Below are 17,172 nucleotides of genomic sequence, written 5' to 3' on the forward strand. Positions count from 1 at the left end.
AGCCTCTATTTAGAAGCTGGAACCTCTGCTGTGGGAGCCACGTATCTCCAATATGGCAGTTCTCTGAGTGTCCTGAGACGCTGCAGGCCATGAGGCCATGGCAGCATGTGGCACAATAGTGGCTGGACCGGCAGCGGGAGGGGAGCCACCAGGGGAAAATGGCGCAGAGCACTGTTACGTGTATTCTCCTCCCCAGTCTCCTCTCAGTCTGAGATTTTTGGCCCTCACCTTCATTCTGTTGCTGCCACAGCAGATGCAGAAACCAGCATAGAGGTTAGAAGGCACTGCTTTTCAGACCAGTCCTGTTCTATATGTCTGATTACTGAATCTCTTCTGACAGAATCATAAAGATTGAAACCGGCCACTAAGATCAGCTAGTCCCACCATCAACCCGTCACCACCAGGCCCACTAACCACGTCCCTCAGTGCCACATCTACGTTTCCTGAACACCTCCAGGGACGGTGACTCCACCACCTCCCCGGGCAGCCTGTGCCAATACCCCACCGCTCCTCCTCAGAAGAAATTTTTCTTAATAATTCCCAGGAAATCAGCTTTGTTTCCAGGCTGCAAAACTTGATGAGAAAGGAAGATCAGACTCTAAATTTAACAGCAATTTAATATGATGTCTAGTAATTTGCATATGACAGCAAATTAACATGAGTTGATTCCTACTGCAGTGAAAATACGGGTAACATCCCACCGGGGCTAGAAGTACTTAAAAATGAAGCAATTCATTTGTGAAAACGAAATCACTGTTTTTCCTCTATAATACCTGAGTGTATTTTGAAGACAATACTCACAAAACTACAATTGTTCAATTGATGCAACTCAGTAATTTTTATTGCAACTGGAAGACAATACATCACAGAAACTTTATGGTAGGTTTTGGGAAAGTGTTATTTACAATAATAATTGATGAAGTAGTTTGTCTTTGGCAATATGATTACACATCAAGAAAATGTAAAATGCAAGTATGCCTCTAAATCAACATTTTCATATTCCCTAAAGATCAGCTGATTGCACTTGTCTTCGGACTGCTCATTTAGGTAAACACAAATACAACTTAACATCACTGTTCATTCCCCATCACAGTTTGTATTTTAATATTGATGAAATTGGCAGTTTCAGACGCCAAGTACAGGAAAAAAAAAATTGGCTTATCACTGTACTAAATTAACATATTGGCCAGTTAAGGTCCTGTGACCCTTAAGCACTGCTATTAAATCTCTTGGTCTTTTGATTGCTTTATCACTTTTTTTTTTTTTTCTGTAAAACAAAATATTTCAGAAATTACAGATCAGAGTATAAAAAAAATGTACAAGTCCATAATGCTTTTCATACACACACAAATCATTCCCCCCGACATTTTACATCATGGCAGTTTTAAGTAGTGAGTGTGAATGATGCAGGCATGGAACTGGTTATCAGGTACAGGTATTACTTTCAATTGTCATCCCACACACATACTCAGAAATGTACAATGCTCTGTTAACTTAAAAATGTACTGAAGTTCAATGGTTAATCTGAAAGAAAAAAAAAATGTCTTGGGATTTTAGGCCAGAGTAAAGAGATTCCCATTTCTAGATGATGGCCGTCGCAGAATGCAACACGTAGTTGTGGCACAAGTTGCAGTTATCCCTTAAACCCTCAGATGATGAACTCTCGGACTGCTGGCCTGATCCATCGGCCAATGAAATTAAGTGAAAAAGTGAAACAGAAACGCCTTCCACTGCCTGTGAGAGGCTGTTCCGTCAGGCCCGTTTCCCCCTTTTGCAAAAGGAAACGTGATACAGTAGAAAAACCATGAAATAGCTTCAGATAAATACTTCTTGTTTCAATGCTAAAACAAAAACAAAACCCAAGCTCCCCATACCAGGAAAGGCTACTTATTAGAACAACTCAAAGTGACCTTTAGATCATTTCTGGTTTTAAATGTACACCAGCAAAATACAGCACCATAGACACATTAGGTTGAGACTTTTTTTGGTCAGTGAAGCTAGTACTTGTTGGCTGAACTGTGGAAGAATTGTAAGGTCATGTACATGATAAAGCAACCCAGCTGACAAGTCTCTGCTTAATTCAAGAATAACCAGTACTAGAAGTAAAAATGCAAAACAAAACAAAACAAAAAACCCTAATAATCCACCATTAATTAATACTTTCTAAATAAAAGGGGATTAGCAGATGAATTCACAAATGTATGCAGATTTATACAGAACACCGAATGTTGTGTGTAAATCCTTATAAACTCCAGCTTAAAACAGAAACACACGAACGTATAGTTTGACTTACACATTCCATTTCAAAGGAAAAGAGACATCATTACAACTTGGTAACTGTGCTAAATGCAATATAAACCAAACAGAAATTCAAAGTTTGGCAGATAACTAAGAAGAGGGTTATCACTTAGGTTATATAGCAAAGTGTTGATGTATATTACATAGAGTAGTATAAATAATAAAAAAGTATTATTTAAATTAGATCACAGTGCTGCATTATGTGCATAACAGTGTTTGATATATTACTGGAGGGCTGTGAAGGACACTACTAAAACTTAACTAACTGGTCAGACAGTCAACACTGATATTCTGTTACAATCAAGAGGATGTATGGTTCAAACGCTCTTTTGGTGGCAAAGTCAAGAAAAAGTTTTCAAAACATTTCCTGTGAAGTACGCCCATGAGCTGCTCAAGCAGCAGTGGCACACTCGAAGGAACGTCTGCATTCTCCATGAAGTGAAGTCAATTGCATTGCATCTGGAACTGTAAATGCATTCTCTCTGTACTTTAATCCTGGAGCGCAGGAAAGCGACGTTTTAAAAAACTACTTGGGCCAGATCAAAGGAAAAATGGTAATAATAAAACAGTATAGATTTTCAAGAGCAGTTGGGTGTCTGTAGCTCCACTGACTGCAAAGGAGACGAGGCACCCTGAGGTTCTAGAAAATCGCAGACTGCGCCTATCTACATGTTGAGATACAGAAATACTTCCAGAAGAATTAGGGTCTTGATGATTTGGCTACTGAGAAAATGGCCATTCTATCCATGGTGCCATTTGGCATACAACTTAGGATTTAGTACGTTCAAGTATGTTCACACCCCTCTACCTCACTCTGGTGAAGAACGCAGCCCACAGGGTTTCCTTCTGTCTTTTGCAAAGGTAGACAGTATTTCACTTGAACATTGGAAGCTCATGCACCTCCTTTGGGATTCTTTTCTCCCATTTTAAGGTAAGACAGGAGTCAACCTATGGACATCACTTGAATTACCAGTGAGAATACAGTCCCAGGCTAGTTCTGTGGTCCTATACAGCATGCCTCATTTCTCTGCAAAGCTCTGGTGATCTTGACAGAACTACTGCTGGTTTTACCAGAAGTTCAGCATCAAACTGCTTTCAGAAACAGCTACGGGATGTTGTATTAAAGCTGTTCAAGAACTGTGCCTGAATTTCTAAACGCAGGTAAAAATCTGCATCAAAATGACTTCTCAAGAGAACATCCAACTGTTTGCAGCATGCAAACATGACCAACAGATTTCAGCTCCCTGCGGACTCCCGTGAAATCTGCTTGTGGCATTAGCTCTGGACTGCAAGAGCTTCTCCCTGCAGAGGGTATATTCCAAGGGAACTCCTGGTGAAGTCTGAGTGACCCACACAGCACACGTCCATATGAAACTTGCCACTAAATGCTTGCTGACCTACCAGGATTCCTCTAGTCCCCACCTGTTCTGGAGAACCATTAATTTGGCAATACTGATAGAGTGAGGAAAACGGAAAGTTAAGATATTCTATGACTTCTCACCCCAAAATGGCTTAATAAAGAAAGGAAACAAGCAAAACCCAACCACCTCATGTCTGGCAAGTGAGAGAGCTTGTAATACAGTGCAATTACCACTCAGTTTTGGCATGACTCACTAAAAGGAGAGACAATTGGGTTGAGGAAATGACTTTTTTTTGTGTGTGTGTTTTCTGGAAAAAAAAACAAAACAATTCTTATAAAAAAAAAAAAGACTGAACTTTTCTGATGGAGTATTACCAATTCTGACAAAGCTGCCATTTTTAGCTAGCCACAAAAATGGTTTAAAAGGCGACTCATAAATATTTTATACGGGTTCAAATTATATGCTCGTCAATAGTTAGAGGAAGCATTGATAAAAGACAAGTTCGTTTGAGACTCCAGAAATCATCTGTTGATGACATCAGCACTCAGCCAAACCGTGAACTCCTCAGATCAAATGAGGAAGAACACATTTCACGTGAAAACAGACACCTGCCAACAGTTTACGTTTACCATCAAGTATAAAAAGGTGTTGAAGTCTTAGATAGATTATATATGTGTATACTTATACAGATAACCTGCTTAATTAGATATTCACGCAAAATGACCAATTTCTAAGGTAATACTAGTGGTAATTATATATTTAGCCACCAAGAGTCCACATTAATGAATGGTACTTGCTGTGCAGCAGACACTCATCTTGTTTGCACTGATGTACTGCAGTCAGTAAAAATGCTTTGGAATTAAGTGTTGTGACTGGGCAGGATCTGGCCACCAGCAGACAACCACTTTGCTTTCTCTGGAGGAAAGAAATGGCAGAGCCTCATTTTCAGTGCATTTTCTGCCATGAATTTGACTTTTAAATGTTGCTTTCTGATATATATTAAAAGACCTCCTCTGTGGAACAACTTATGCATTAATGAGCAGAAGTGGTGGCAAGCTGGTACTGTACTGCTTTGTATTTCAAATGACTGCCCTCGAAGTTCATAAAACAATGAAAGGCCAAATTCTCCTGTGCAGGACTGTGTGGTTCAATGCCTGTGCACTCTGCCTGCAGACTGAGCGGCTTGGGACTGTCCCAGTCCGATCACACTGAGAGGGCTCTATCAACACGGAAAGATATGGCTCATCCATCTCTGTGCTCCATGGCCATCAGAAAACTTTGTTTTCCCCAGCTTTATCTCAAAGGCTGTTGGCAGCCAACAGGTTTCATACCTGTGTACTCCAACTGTAATACGCTGGCCATCAACCCTGCATGCCTCAGCCCCAGGACCAGCAAACAGGAGAGCACAGAGCTGCTCCTTGCACCATCCTTGGCTCTCTCCTTCCTTATCTGCATAGCTGGCGGTTGTGCTGGGCTCCAGCAGCTGTCAGACAACCCTTGACAAGGCAGGTCCTGGATCCCGGGGCACACTGAGTGAGATGGGAGGAGAGGCACAATTTTGGTGCACTGCCCCCAGCACGGTCCCGTTCTTTGTATTACAAAACGTTTGTGGAGCACGAGATGGCCTGCCAGGTCCAGCCCAGCCTACCAGTCGGTCTTTCCACTTCCCAACTGCATATACACCAAATGCAACTCTCCTTTCACTCCACTGAGTGCGAAGTCACATCCTTCTCTAACTCACTCTCTTCAGGAACTAGATCCACCTTAGTGGTGCTGCTGACTGGAACAGTTTTGGGGATATAAATCTGTATTCTTTATCAGAAACCATTTCATTCTGCTAAGTGGCAGGGTTTTTCAGTCCCTGGGATTTTCTCCTTGTCTCTAGGATATTTTAGTACGGAACTTTTTCATGCCAAACTGACGAATCCAGGTGAGAGAGACCATATTATCTATTTCACGGCTTCCCTCGGCTGTACGGATCTCCAATCTAACAATCACCGTGCCAGGAGAGAAGCACTATACCTGAATCACACCCTCTGTTGCACTGCTTTTTCTCGGGACACCTCAATAAGGCTCTTAATAACTTCATTTTCTCATGGCAAATTAGCAAAGCTATTTTCTTGTCTACTTATTCCTGAATCAAATCAGAGAGTTTTCCTCAATTAATCTCCCATTATTCTCTTGATTCTGTCATACACACTCACTACTAAACTTGCCCTCAGATTATTGCGTCATGTTACACATGTACAGACGAAGAAAGGACACACTTTTACTTTTTTTTTTCTTTTTTTTTCTTTTTTTTTTCTTTTTTTTTTTAAAGAGAAGTAGGGAGAGGGGGCTGAATGTGCAGACAAGGCAGTATAATTCAACCATCCAAGCCCTACCAGAGCATGAAGATTTTATTTTTTAATATTGCAGAGTAAGTTTCCCAACAGTCAGTGTTTGTCCCTGAAGAAGGTTAAACCTTAAACACCTGCTTCAAAAAAAAAAAAAAAAAAAAAAACAAAAACAAAATCCACAAAGAAACAACCCAACAACGAAAAAGAACCAAAACAAAACAAAAAACAAAAAATAAAATTAACCAACCAAACTCTAAGCCTAAGGGCTTAAAAATTAGAGGCATTGCCTTTTTCTCTATTTTCTATATTTATATGAAAATAATTCATGCTTCATGCTAAATACATTATTTACCTTACAAGAACTTTGTCATCTTTCAATAAAAAAAATTGTTTGCTTTTTGTATTCCCCCCCTTCCAAAAGGAATCCATGCAGTGTGGATCATTTTGTTTTCCTGCTGGCTACGCTGGTTGAATCTGGAAATCTGTTGTCGTTTTTGCACAGATGAATCCTGATTGACATTAACTGCACCGCTCACTTCTGAGGGCAGTGTAGGAGCTGTTCTGTTGAACTTAATTTCACTGTTCATCAATATGCTTTCCTGTTGCTTTTTTTTTTAATTACAGAATAATACTAATGGCAGGTTTTGTAGCTTTTTTTCCCTCAGTTAGATCAAATATTTGATCCACAGAAAAGGATTCTGATTTACTTTCTTCCTTAATATCTACTGTAATTTCTTAGACTTGATTGCTTTTCACTCAGGCAGTTTAGAAGACATAGCTTGTTTTTCCCTATACTATTATTTTTTGCACGCAGTGCCAATCTTCGGGCTTATGGCTTTTTGAACATTCAGTTAATTTAATATAGAAGACATAATTCAATGATTACCAATGCTATTAACAGTGCCACCCCTCCACCCCCGCCCCCCCCCCCATTTCTTTTCATTATTTCACTGAAACTCATTGCATACACAGTTCAAACTTCCCAAAACTTAAAAGTTACCAGTCTTCCTGCTATTAGCCACATACAGTACACGAAGCACTAGAAGTGCATTACAGTATGCGCAGTTGCCACCAGTGGCTGTTCAAAGACTTCTATGGCACGGTGAATCCAAGTGCCACTAGATGGTCTGTGGTTTGGTGGGAGAAGAACACGCCTTCTCTTCCCCCCAAATCTCTTTATTCACATTCACTCACATCCCAATTGTAAGGCCGTTAAAAAAATTCTTAAGGGCTAGGCCTGAATGACTACTAAATTATGCAATCTCTTCTAGTGTAAGAGAGATTTCCAAGTGCCCAATCTTATCCCATCACAACAATGTTGATGTCACTGCGTATTCAACCATGCATTTTTTGACAAGCCGGAGAAAGCAATGGCGATTTTGGCTTTTTTTTGTTGTTAACTTTTTGTCTTCGGGTAATGAAAAGCTTTTGTAAATTAGCTGAGTGTCAGTATGAGTTCTATGGCTTCAATCTCCTTTAAAAATAAAAATCTTAAGGGTCCAAAAAAAAAAAAAAAAAAGAAAAGAAAAAAAAAGAAATAAAACCAAATAGAAAGAAAAACAAAAAAGGAAAAATTGCTGATATTGCCACAAATCATTAGAATTCACCTGACGTGCTGAAACAAAACTTTGTAAGTTCAAACAAATCATTGATTTGTTCTAATTTTTTGTGGTTTCCTTTTGCTCTTTCTGCCCCTTTGCCGTCCGATTGGTGATGTTATTCAAACAGGATCGAATTCCCGCTAAATGCAGGAGAGATCCCGCTGCTTCTTTCATCTCCTCATCGTCACTCTCAGGGGGCTTTTCCGTACGTCTCTTTTTAAGAGGCAGTGTGTCACTTGGTACTTTTTTCGCCTTCATTAAATGTTGCCTTTTCTTGTGCTGGGATGCATACCCACTGTCAGCTAAAGAATCCTTGGTCTCCTTCCGATTTTGCTTCTTGTCCTCCTCTTCTGTTTCACTATGGCTCTCGTGGCTCTGGAAGCTAACTTCACTTCCTTCACTGCTGTCTTGGCTACCTTTAGTTGCAAATTCATACTGGTCATCAGCAGAGGAAGAGGAAACGGAGTCACTAGCAGGTGATGTGCTCCTGTGGTTGGAAGATTTGGCACTGCTGTAGTTGTGATCCTCCTTCGGGTCGCCGCTAACAACTGGAGAGCCACATGACTGTTCGCTTTCTGTCCGCATCCGGCAGTTTGTTATCCCATTCCTGGAAAAGCAAATTGAAGTAGTTGTAAAAACCACAGGGAAGTAATCCTGCTTCAGTGCAAAAGATAACAAGGTAAAAACAACTGACAGATAATCGAAAGTTGTGATTATTGAAGGAACATCCACGCAGCCCACTTTCAAAGCCTGACTTTTCACAATTGCTTGCAAATTGGACTCTACACATTAGTCAAGGCAAAAGATACGTGGCAGTACAAGAGGAAAGAGCAAGGAAGGTGGCCATAAGAAGTGATGTCTGAGCAGTCCTGATCTGTGTTTAAAAAAAAAAAAAAAACAACTAAAAAGCTTTATTTACTAGATTTTAAATAAGTTCTGATGAGTTGTATAAATATCCTCCAACCTTTTCAAATGATACTACCAAAAATGTGAGGAAGAGACACCAACATTCTGGTGTTCTGCCTTTGCCTTCTCTCAGAGACTCTTCCTCAGCTCTGCCATTCCCAGGTAGGAGGATTTCAGCTGGAATCGGCGCAGTCCCAGATGGGACATTTTTGACAGTCACATTTCCGACTGTGATCAGTTTGTGGATCTTAAAAACAATGTGATCTTAAGACACCAACTGCCAACAAAATATTAAAATGTGTTCAAAACCAAACAGTACCCCCAAAAAACTGGTTTTGCTTTAGAAGTTTTCATTTTCCTCTTAGGTTTTATGGCACTCGGCGCTGTGGGAGCTACGGCAGCACAATGTATTTAAAAACTAATGGTGTCCCCTTCTGCACTGGAAGATATTATAGCATTACCAATGACTTCACAATAGAGAACACGATGCTCTCAAGTCAGCTGCGGAAAGGATTGCCCCTGTGCAGTGTTTAATTCCCACTGAGAAAAGGAGAGGGGGATGCTCAACCCTTAGTATAGGCATCATCATTTTCCCTGCCAGTTCACCAGCCTTGAACTCCTCTATCAATAAAAAGAAAAAAACAAAAACAAGCAAGGCTGTTTCATCTGTCACATGATAAACCACTTTAAAATCTGGTCCTGCCACCTTCATGCTATCACCACAGTGCTTTTTCACACTATCACGACCACGTTGGTTAAAAATGCGCACTGAACACAGGTGTTTCTTAACAGAAATGTGACAGTGACCAGAGTAGTCCTGTTTCTGCTTTAAGAATGGGAAACTGCTTTAGGTTTCAGGGAGTTCAGCACAGGTCTGCTTTCTTTACAGAATGAACAACAGAGTATTATCCATTTTAGATAGGTATGGCTGAAAGGTGGAAAATACAGGAGAGGTATATAATCCCTCAGTTCCTATTCATCTCAATGCACTTATCTGTGGAGCTTACTGAAGTAAGAAACAGCTTCTGAGAACTGGTGACAGGACAATGCTAAAAGGTAGTGCATTAATCAGTCTCTCCAAATGTTCTTATTTACAGTACTTTCAGATAAATATATGTAACAGAAGGCATAGTTATTAGCAGCCACTTTTGCTCAATAAAATTATTTTCACTTAGATTTTCAAGTAGCTTTATGATCCATAAATTATATACAAAACCCAGAAGGAATACACAATGCTCCTTCAATTATTAATAACTAAATGCAATGTCATTCATGACTGTGCAGCAAGCCAGCTGCATTTACTCTGTGATGGTTTCCCACTGCAGGGGTTGTCATTAGAGGATGCCAAATGCTTAAAAGAAGAAATCATCCATACTAAACTAGTTGAAAGGTGAATTTATAACCAACTCCTTAAGATCAGTCATTACGAGGAAGCATGTGATGCATTTTAAGTGACAGATTCTTCATTTTTAGGGTAAATTTACATTTAAAGATGTTCAAAATTATCATAAATTAGCATAAAATTAAAGTTACTTGATTTTATTAGGCAGCTAATAGTCAGGGCAATGTGGCTCAATAAAAATCACATGCTCCTAGTTCCCCATATAAAACCACCAATAAATTCTTGCTCCAAGGGAAAAAACACAGGACAGAATAGGTAGGAACCCAAGTAGAATTCTTACGGATTAGGTTACTAATGAACAAGGCTTCTGACAGATGGGATTTAAATCAAGATGCACATTTTTGTGTTATTAGATCTACCTCTATTTGTTCTCAGAAACTATTAATAAAAGGAAAACAACAGTTCCATGGAGCAGAGCAACCATGTGCCAGAAGACCTCCCTGGCTTGCCCCCTCTTGCGTCTAGTGTTTGCTTTTCCATAAAGGGGCTCTAATTTGGATTCAAAAGCTCTGCCCACGAGTCATACTCCAGATCCCAATCCCCTGAAAAAAACAGAAACATGGAATGAAAAGGCCCAGGGATTACAGGAGCAGTGTCCTGGGGGAAGGTATACTACTATGGGGTTAGAATCCCACAGGAATGACTGCAAACGGGGATGATGGCAAAGAAAGACAGAAAAGGACAAAAAAAAAAAAAAAAAAAAAAAAGTCACTTTAAAATAAGTGGGAGGAGACAGAAAATAATGCATTTCAAAAGGAAAGGAACTATGGTGGAACTGGTCAGGAAATGAACAGCATTCACATCTCAGAAAAAATCTTTATGTTTTTCACTTACATTTTGAAAGATTTCCAACCAGTTCTGCTTGGGGAAATAAAAAAGGAAGAGAAAGAGGGTCAAGGAGAGAAGTAGCAAAGGATATCTGCAGAGATGAAAGTGAGTTATACAGGCAGAGTGGCTTAGGATATTCATGAGGTCAAAATTCACGTAGCCTGGAAGTAAATTCATCTGATAGGCAACAGGTCAAAACATAGGAATGATTAGTTATAATTGATATTAGTACATAAATAAGAGTTGAGTAAACTATTATCTCAATCATTAATAATCCACACATGTTCTGAGACATTGTCAAGCTTCATGTTGTGCTCTTACCCAGTCACACACTCACTAACAATTTGGTGATCTACTAAGTTCAATGCAGATCATCAGCGGACAGAACTCCCCCAGGCTTCAGGGAACAGATTTTGCCCAGCTGAATCTGTTTTTGCTCAAAATTCTGGCTATAATTCTAACTTTGTCACTAGAACAACAACAGTTTATTAAAACAGGCACTTGCTCTGATGTTTGGATTAATATTAAATTATATAGAAGAAAAAATATTTAAGAGTTGTGTGCTTAGTTTAACAGTGAGGCAAAATTCAAAGTTAATAACTTATTATTTCCCCATTTTCTAGTTCAGCACTTCATTTCGAAATTTCCAGAAACTGATGTTCTCAAGTATGCCTGCCTCTGTCAGGAAAGGCCATGGGGCAGTCTCTGGAGCTTTTCATCCTACAGAATCTTATTTGCTTGAGGGTTCTTAACCACAGGTACACACCTAAAAGCACCACGCACAGATTCTTTTAAGAATATTTCAATTTAGCTGTAGCACAATTACACAACCCTCAAGGTCTACAGAGATAAGTTGGCCTTTTGAAAGCCTGATTCCATTCCCCTTGTAAATTGATACAAGTTACTAATTTCATCAGGAGCGAAATGGAGCCCACAGGAGCTGTATCTCAATTCAGTAATGAAACAATTGCTTTTGCACAGTGTCACCACTTCTGCCCTCTAAAGGGGTCTTCCTTGGGATGCAGCAGAAGTAAGTTTCCATTCTGTCTGCAACATGGCAAGAAGTTTGACTGAAAAATACATACTGTACTCCAAATCAGAGACAGGTATATTCCTTTGTTGAACAAAGCAAACCTATGTAAAGTTTAAATATCAGCTTAATCCCTCTGAACATTTTAGATGACAGGTAGTGAGAGTTTTGGAAACAGCCAGTTAAAAGATATGAAGAAAGCAATGTAGTTTGGTACTGTAAGTTGGGTGTATGCATTTTGACAGGTGCCAGGTTTGCTAACACTCTTTTACCATATAGGTAATATGATTCCAGAGGAAAATTCAGGAGATTCCGCTTTAGATACAGGTAGTTGAACTGTTATTTATAAACCCTACATGCCAGCAGATAGGACAGTAAGCAAGCATATGGAAGACAAGTGATGCTCACTTGCTGTATGACGAGATTCTATCAGGGGTTATTGAGTTAAAACAAGAAGTCAGTTACACTACTGATGGAAGCTCTTAACAGAGATACTTCACAGAGTAATTGTATGCAAAGAACCATAACAAGCACGAATCATGAACCGGTAGCAGAAAGAGCACTTTGTCAACAGCAACAGCAAATCTGAAGTTCAGACTCCATCTTTGGTTCTTCAGTCATCCCAAGGAAAATGCACCCTGCCTGCTGCAGGTGAAAAGGGGAAAGCAATCCAACAGGGGTGATGTGGGGTTTGTTAAGCTGATCATATCAGTAATACACAAGAACATTAAGAATATACAGTTAAGAATTTATGAAGGGAAATATCTACCAGTTCCTTTAAGCAGAAGTAATTGTTTACAAACATGAGAGCATATAATCCTACAATGCTTTGGCATCTATGCTGCACACGTTACTTATGTTTAGTTTATTTAATCACTCTTGAATGATTCATTTCAAGGTATGATGTAGTAATTGCCCTACAAATTTGAAGTTAAAATAATCGTAAATAACAATCTTGCCTCTTCAAATAAAATGAGGCACAAAACCCATTCTTGTCAAACTCTCGTGGTGACGAGCAGCAGAAGAACTGCAGCATTAGCAGTTAAAAAAGAAACAAAACAGTTATTTTAAAATATAATGCTGCTGAGGTAGCTAAGGCCTGGTAATGCTGCTTTTGGGTGTGCGTGGTTTTGTTGGTCTTGGATTATACTTTTATTCCAAAATAAAGGAAAAGCAGTAGCTCTGCCAGAGTGGATTCGCTTCCAATCTCTACGAAACTGTCTTGGAAACCTCAATGGCAAATTTTTTCACTTCGGGAAATTCCCTGTAAATTTCTGCGTGCAATTTACAGATAACTGAAATTCCTTTGGAAGTTAGAAATGTTTTGTGAGAAAGGAGAATTTAAAAACAGAAAAAAAAAATTTCTCATCAGTTTTTATTTTTAATCTGTTTAAATTAAAAAAAATACATCTTTTTTCTAACAAACACCACTAAAAGTAATTGAATCTGTTACGTAGGCGTGAAGTGGCATATAAAAAAGTTTGGCCTAAGTTTTCAACCAGCCTGCAACATACCTTGGATTCACCTTGCTGAAATATGAGAGGAAAAAAAAAGGCAGTAAAGCGAAGTACTACACTCCATCCTAAAATTTCTGATTGTATCAACAGAGTCCAGCCAAGTCCAGCCACAGCATCTTTATTACGAATGGCTCTGCTTAGCATCCCTATTCATCCCAAATCCTAAAGGTTTTACCTGCTCCTTAATATTTCCTGCCAAGGTAGCAGTGAACTCTGCTTTTCTCTTTTCTACCTGCTTCTCAGGTGAATTTGCTGGCTAGTGACATGGGATAGGCTTTCCATTTGGCCACTGAACAGACTGCAAAGCCTCATGGACCAAGGCTAGCAACAAACTGCCCACATGCAGCAACAACTCCAAAAGTAAAAGGAAATTAGTAGGAGCTAAAAGCATCAGCTCTCCTCGGTTGTCTAATTCAGTGGAAAAAGCAGGATTAGGACAGAATACAGAACCAACAGGTTATAAATAAAGAATTCACAATCCAATCCTACTTTTGATGGCATGTGAATCTGACCAACAAAGTGAGGAAGCATGCCTACACAGTACGAGTACTGAAGACTAGAGTGCCATAAAGCCTGGGTCCCCTGGGAGCCCATCCAAATACTGTTAAAATGCCTCTGTAGCACAGTGAACATTCAGAGCAGAGGAAAACAAAACAAAACAAAATGGCCTATTACATAAATATTGCCAGGGATATTCAGCAAAACATCTTTTACAGACTAACCTGGACCAAACGTCAAGTTCTGTGCCACACAGCTGTTGAGGTTTTCTGTGGAGTGAAATTCCACTAACTTCACCTCAGGGGATTTGCCCACTGCAGGCGGGGAAGGCTTAGGCTTAGCAGGTCTACTGTGCTGTGGGAAGGACGTGCACAGATACAATCCATGCATGTGCTAAAGAAAACCAAGGCAATTTACAGACATCATGGTGAGAGGTTTCTGCTGAATGCACTGGCATTGTAGTCCGAACAGCTCTTCCAAGCTCATGCTCTTCCAAAGGGTTGGTGTAATTGGTACCACCTTATGAATTCGGAACGTGATCGCATCTAACAGAGCTTCTTGCACCTCACCACAATGCATGCTGCAGATGTATTGACAATACTGATAGAGGCTAGGCCTACTGAAGTGTCTACAGAAGTTCTCCTAGGGAAACATCTAAAGGATATTATTGAATTTTACATAGCAAGAGCAAAAGCTCACCTTCAAAGCACAGTCAACTCCTTGTTCGTGTAAGTCACTATTGGCTTTGCTTGCTTTCACTGAATACCTTTTTAAGTCACTATTTTATTTTCTAGGTATTCAGAGTATCATTGCATTTGCTTTTAGATTCACTTGGGGAACTGTATGGTGACATGGTCTGCCAAAAATATATGTGATGGATCTCATGTAAGAGACATGCTACACACCGTACAGCTTTGAAAGCGTTATTTTCCCCTGCTGTCTTTGGGTGGGTCTTAGACTTGTCAGCCACAACATGGAAAATATGGATGATAAGCTAAAAGTGGTGTGAATAAAGTAAATAAAAAGCTACTGTCAGAACACAACCAATTATGCTCTGCTGTGGAGATTTAACACCAGTGGATGATTTTCAAAGCAAAAACAGTGTGGGATGCCTTTTCTGTTTGTAGGTTAGTTTGGAACGAAAGGCCTATTTGTGCAATTTAAGCCAAATGCACTGCAACATAATGATGCCCTCTTCAACTGCTATTCTTTATTTATGGAAGCTGGTGGACTTGTTGCTTCTAAATACTTTTCAGTAGGGTTTTTTAATTCATCCTACTTAACTCCACCCTATTTTGTTTTATATATAAAGGATAATGTAATTGTATGTAGTTACATGGAAGCAACAACACGTTGATATCTTGTGCATGGATAGAGCAGCAAGAATTGTACAATTAACTTTCCAACCAATGGGCTCTAATGTATCAGAAATCATTGATTTCAATGTCTGTTAGTTATGTGCTGTGGTTTTGGCCTCCCTTCTGAATAACAGATTCGTCAAAACATTCTGCCTAATTACAACTGCAAATTTAACCTAAGATCAAACTTGTTACTCTATTTTGACAGGAATGGCAGTCTGCACATCAGGGTAACATACTGTAGGTTATTTGCACGTGGTCTGCTTGGTAACAAATCTAGCTGCATAGACTTCCATCTTTCACTTTGCTGCATTCTTCAGCATATGACACAAAACTGAAACCTAAGTGGAGGCAAAGGACAGTATAACAGAACTAAATTAACAGAAACCTGGTTTATGGCTTTTCATTCAGAACATCAGAGGAACTCTTCTCCAGAAAATACACAATTGAGTAAAATTGTATTGGAAAGAAGGTGCCTGTCTTTCCCTGAATATATAGGCTGAGGGACATAATTTCTACAGGTTAACTGGAAAATCAGATTACACCACTTGCTATGGCTGCCCAGCAGAATAAAAAGCGAAAGCTGAGAGATTTCTGAGAACATCCCCTGCCAGCCTGACTTGTACAACTTCCTCCACACAGGGAAGGCAGCTCTGCATAAGCAGTACTCCCACTCTTCACAGAATCAGAGGAAGGCTGCACAGACACTGTGATAAACTCCCTCTGCTGTACACGATAAGCAGAAGTTGTATGGATTTCCACGAGATGCCACGAAAGCTCAGCAGACAGGCTCCATTTAGCTGTGAGTATCTGAAGAGGGGAGCAAGCACCAAGAAACAGGATGCTGTTTCTACAGTAACAGAAATATCCAGTTTTCATAGGTCCAGATGATGTTCTAAGAGGTACCATGCATCCAAACCAACCCTCCTAAAGAAATTCTGAATCTTAATATCGCCAGTAGGCACAAGACAAAACTGTCTTCTGAACTTGCTCTACTGCAGAGAATCCCTTAACTTATCCACATCTCTCACAGCCTCTTCCCTGCTCTCCCCCACCCCCTTTTTTTCCCAAGAATTAGAAGAGAAGATATTGCAGAAGCTCCTACAGAAGAGCAGACATCATGCAGACCAGCAATATATTCCTAGCAAGCTATTTCTAATATTGCCTAAGGCTGGAGAAAAGAACAAAAAGAATTAGAAATATGCCTGCGTTAACAAATTATAAATGCTTTTCTCTGAGACAGAGCAAAAAGAACATAAGCAAGGGAGGGGTAAAATCCCTTATCTCCCAAATCTAGATTAGCAGGTAGCTGGTGAAGGTCCTGTTCTACCTGCTGACCCCCTCCAACTCTAAAGAGAAGTCCTCAAAAATGTATAAAAGTTAACTATATGCAGCCTTACAGCACAGCAATTTGGAGATGTCTACATAGAAGAACGTTTTTGAGTGGCCACGGATGGAAAAACAGATCTATCTCCTCTTAAGTTAACCCTGATTACAGAACAGAAAGTCTCCTCTTCTTAAGGAAGGGCCCCAAGCTGGAAGTGCAGATAAGCTGCATATTCAGAGAATATTCAGACCACCACATCTTCTGTTTAGCTTGGTCACTTCCTAAATATATGTATATATGCAATATACAACCCAGCAGACCCACAGCTCCGCAGTCCCCACTGCAGAATACAAGTCCCAGCCAAAGCTGGAAGCAAAGCCTCTGAAGATGGTTGCCCTCCACTGCTAGCAAGACCAGACTGCAGAAAAGTGAGATGGAGAGAAACTCTGCAGACTTCTGAGGGACGACCTCCAGGGTGGTATCTCTAAAGCGTAGCAAATATGAAAAATAGTTAAGCAGCTGCCCATCAAAGTCTTCCCTTCTCTGCATTTTTAGTCATCAAGATTACATGAATATTGGAGGTTCTCTCTCTCTCTCCCCGTTTTTTGGATGTAAAAACCATCCCCAAAGAGCTAGACAATAACTCTGAAAACAGATAAGAAATAAAGTGCAAATGGAAGAAAATCCCAAGTAAATAATGATGGATC

The 17,172-nt window shown here is 39.8% G+C and overlaps 1 protein-coding gene across 11 annotated transcripts in view; it reads right to left on the reverse strand.

The window, feature by feature from the left end:
- Nucleotides 1-814: 814 nt before the first annotated feature.
- Nucleotides 815-17,172, reverse strand: part of FOXN3 (forkhead box N3) — a 184,355-nt gene continuing 167,997 nt past the window's right edge. For 8 of the 11 annotated variants that reach the window (XM_046942413.1, XM_040701571.2, XM_015287737.4 and 5 more), the window contains 2 exons: nt 10,742-10,765; nt 815-8,206 (listed from right to left, as the gene is read on the reverse strand). In XM_046942413.1, coding sequence (XP_046798369.1) covers nt 7,657-8,206; nt 10,742-10,765 — 574 coding nt within the window. In that variant the 3' untranslated portion in view covers nt 815-7,656. The remainder of the gene's footprint in view (nt 8,207-10,741; nt 10,766-17,172) is intronic. The other 3 variants (XM_040701575.2, XM_040701573.2, XM_046942412.1) reach the window with 1 other exon arrangement.

The sequence above is a fragment of the Gallus gallus genome, chromosome 5 (assembly GCF_016699485.2).
Source record: "Gallus gallus isolate bGalGal1 chromosome 5, bGalGal1.mat.broiler.GRCg7b, whole genome shotgun sequence".
Classification (NCBI taxonomy): Eukaryota; Metazoa; Chordata; class Aves; order Galliformes; family Phasianidae; genus Gallus; species Gallus gallus.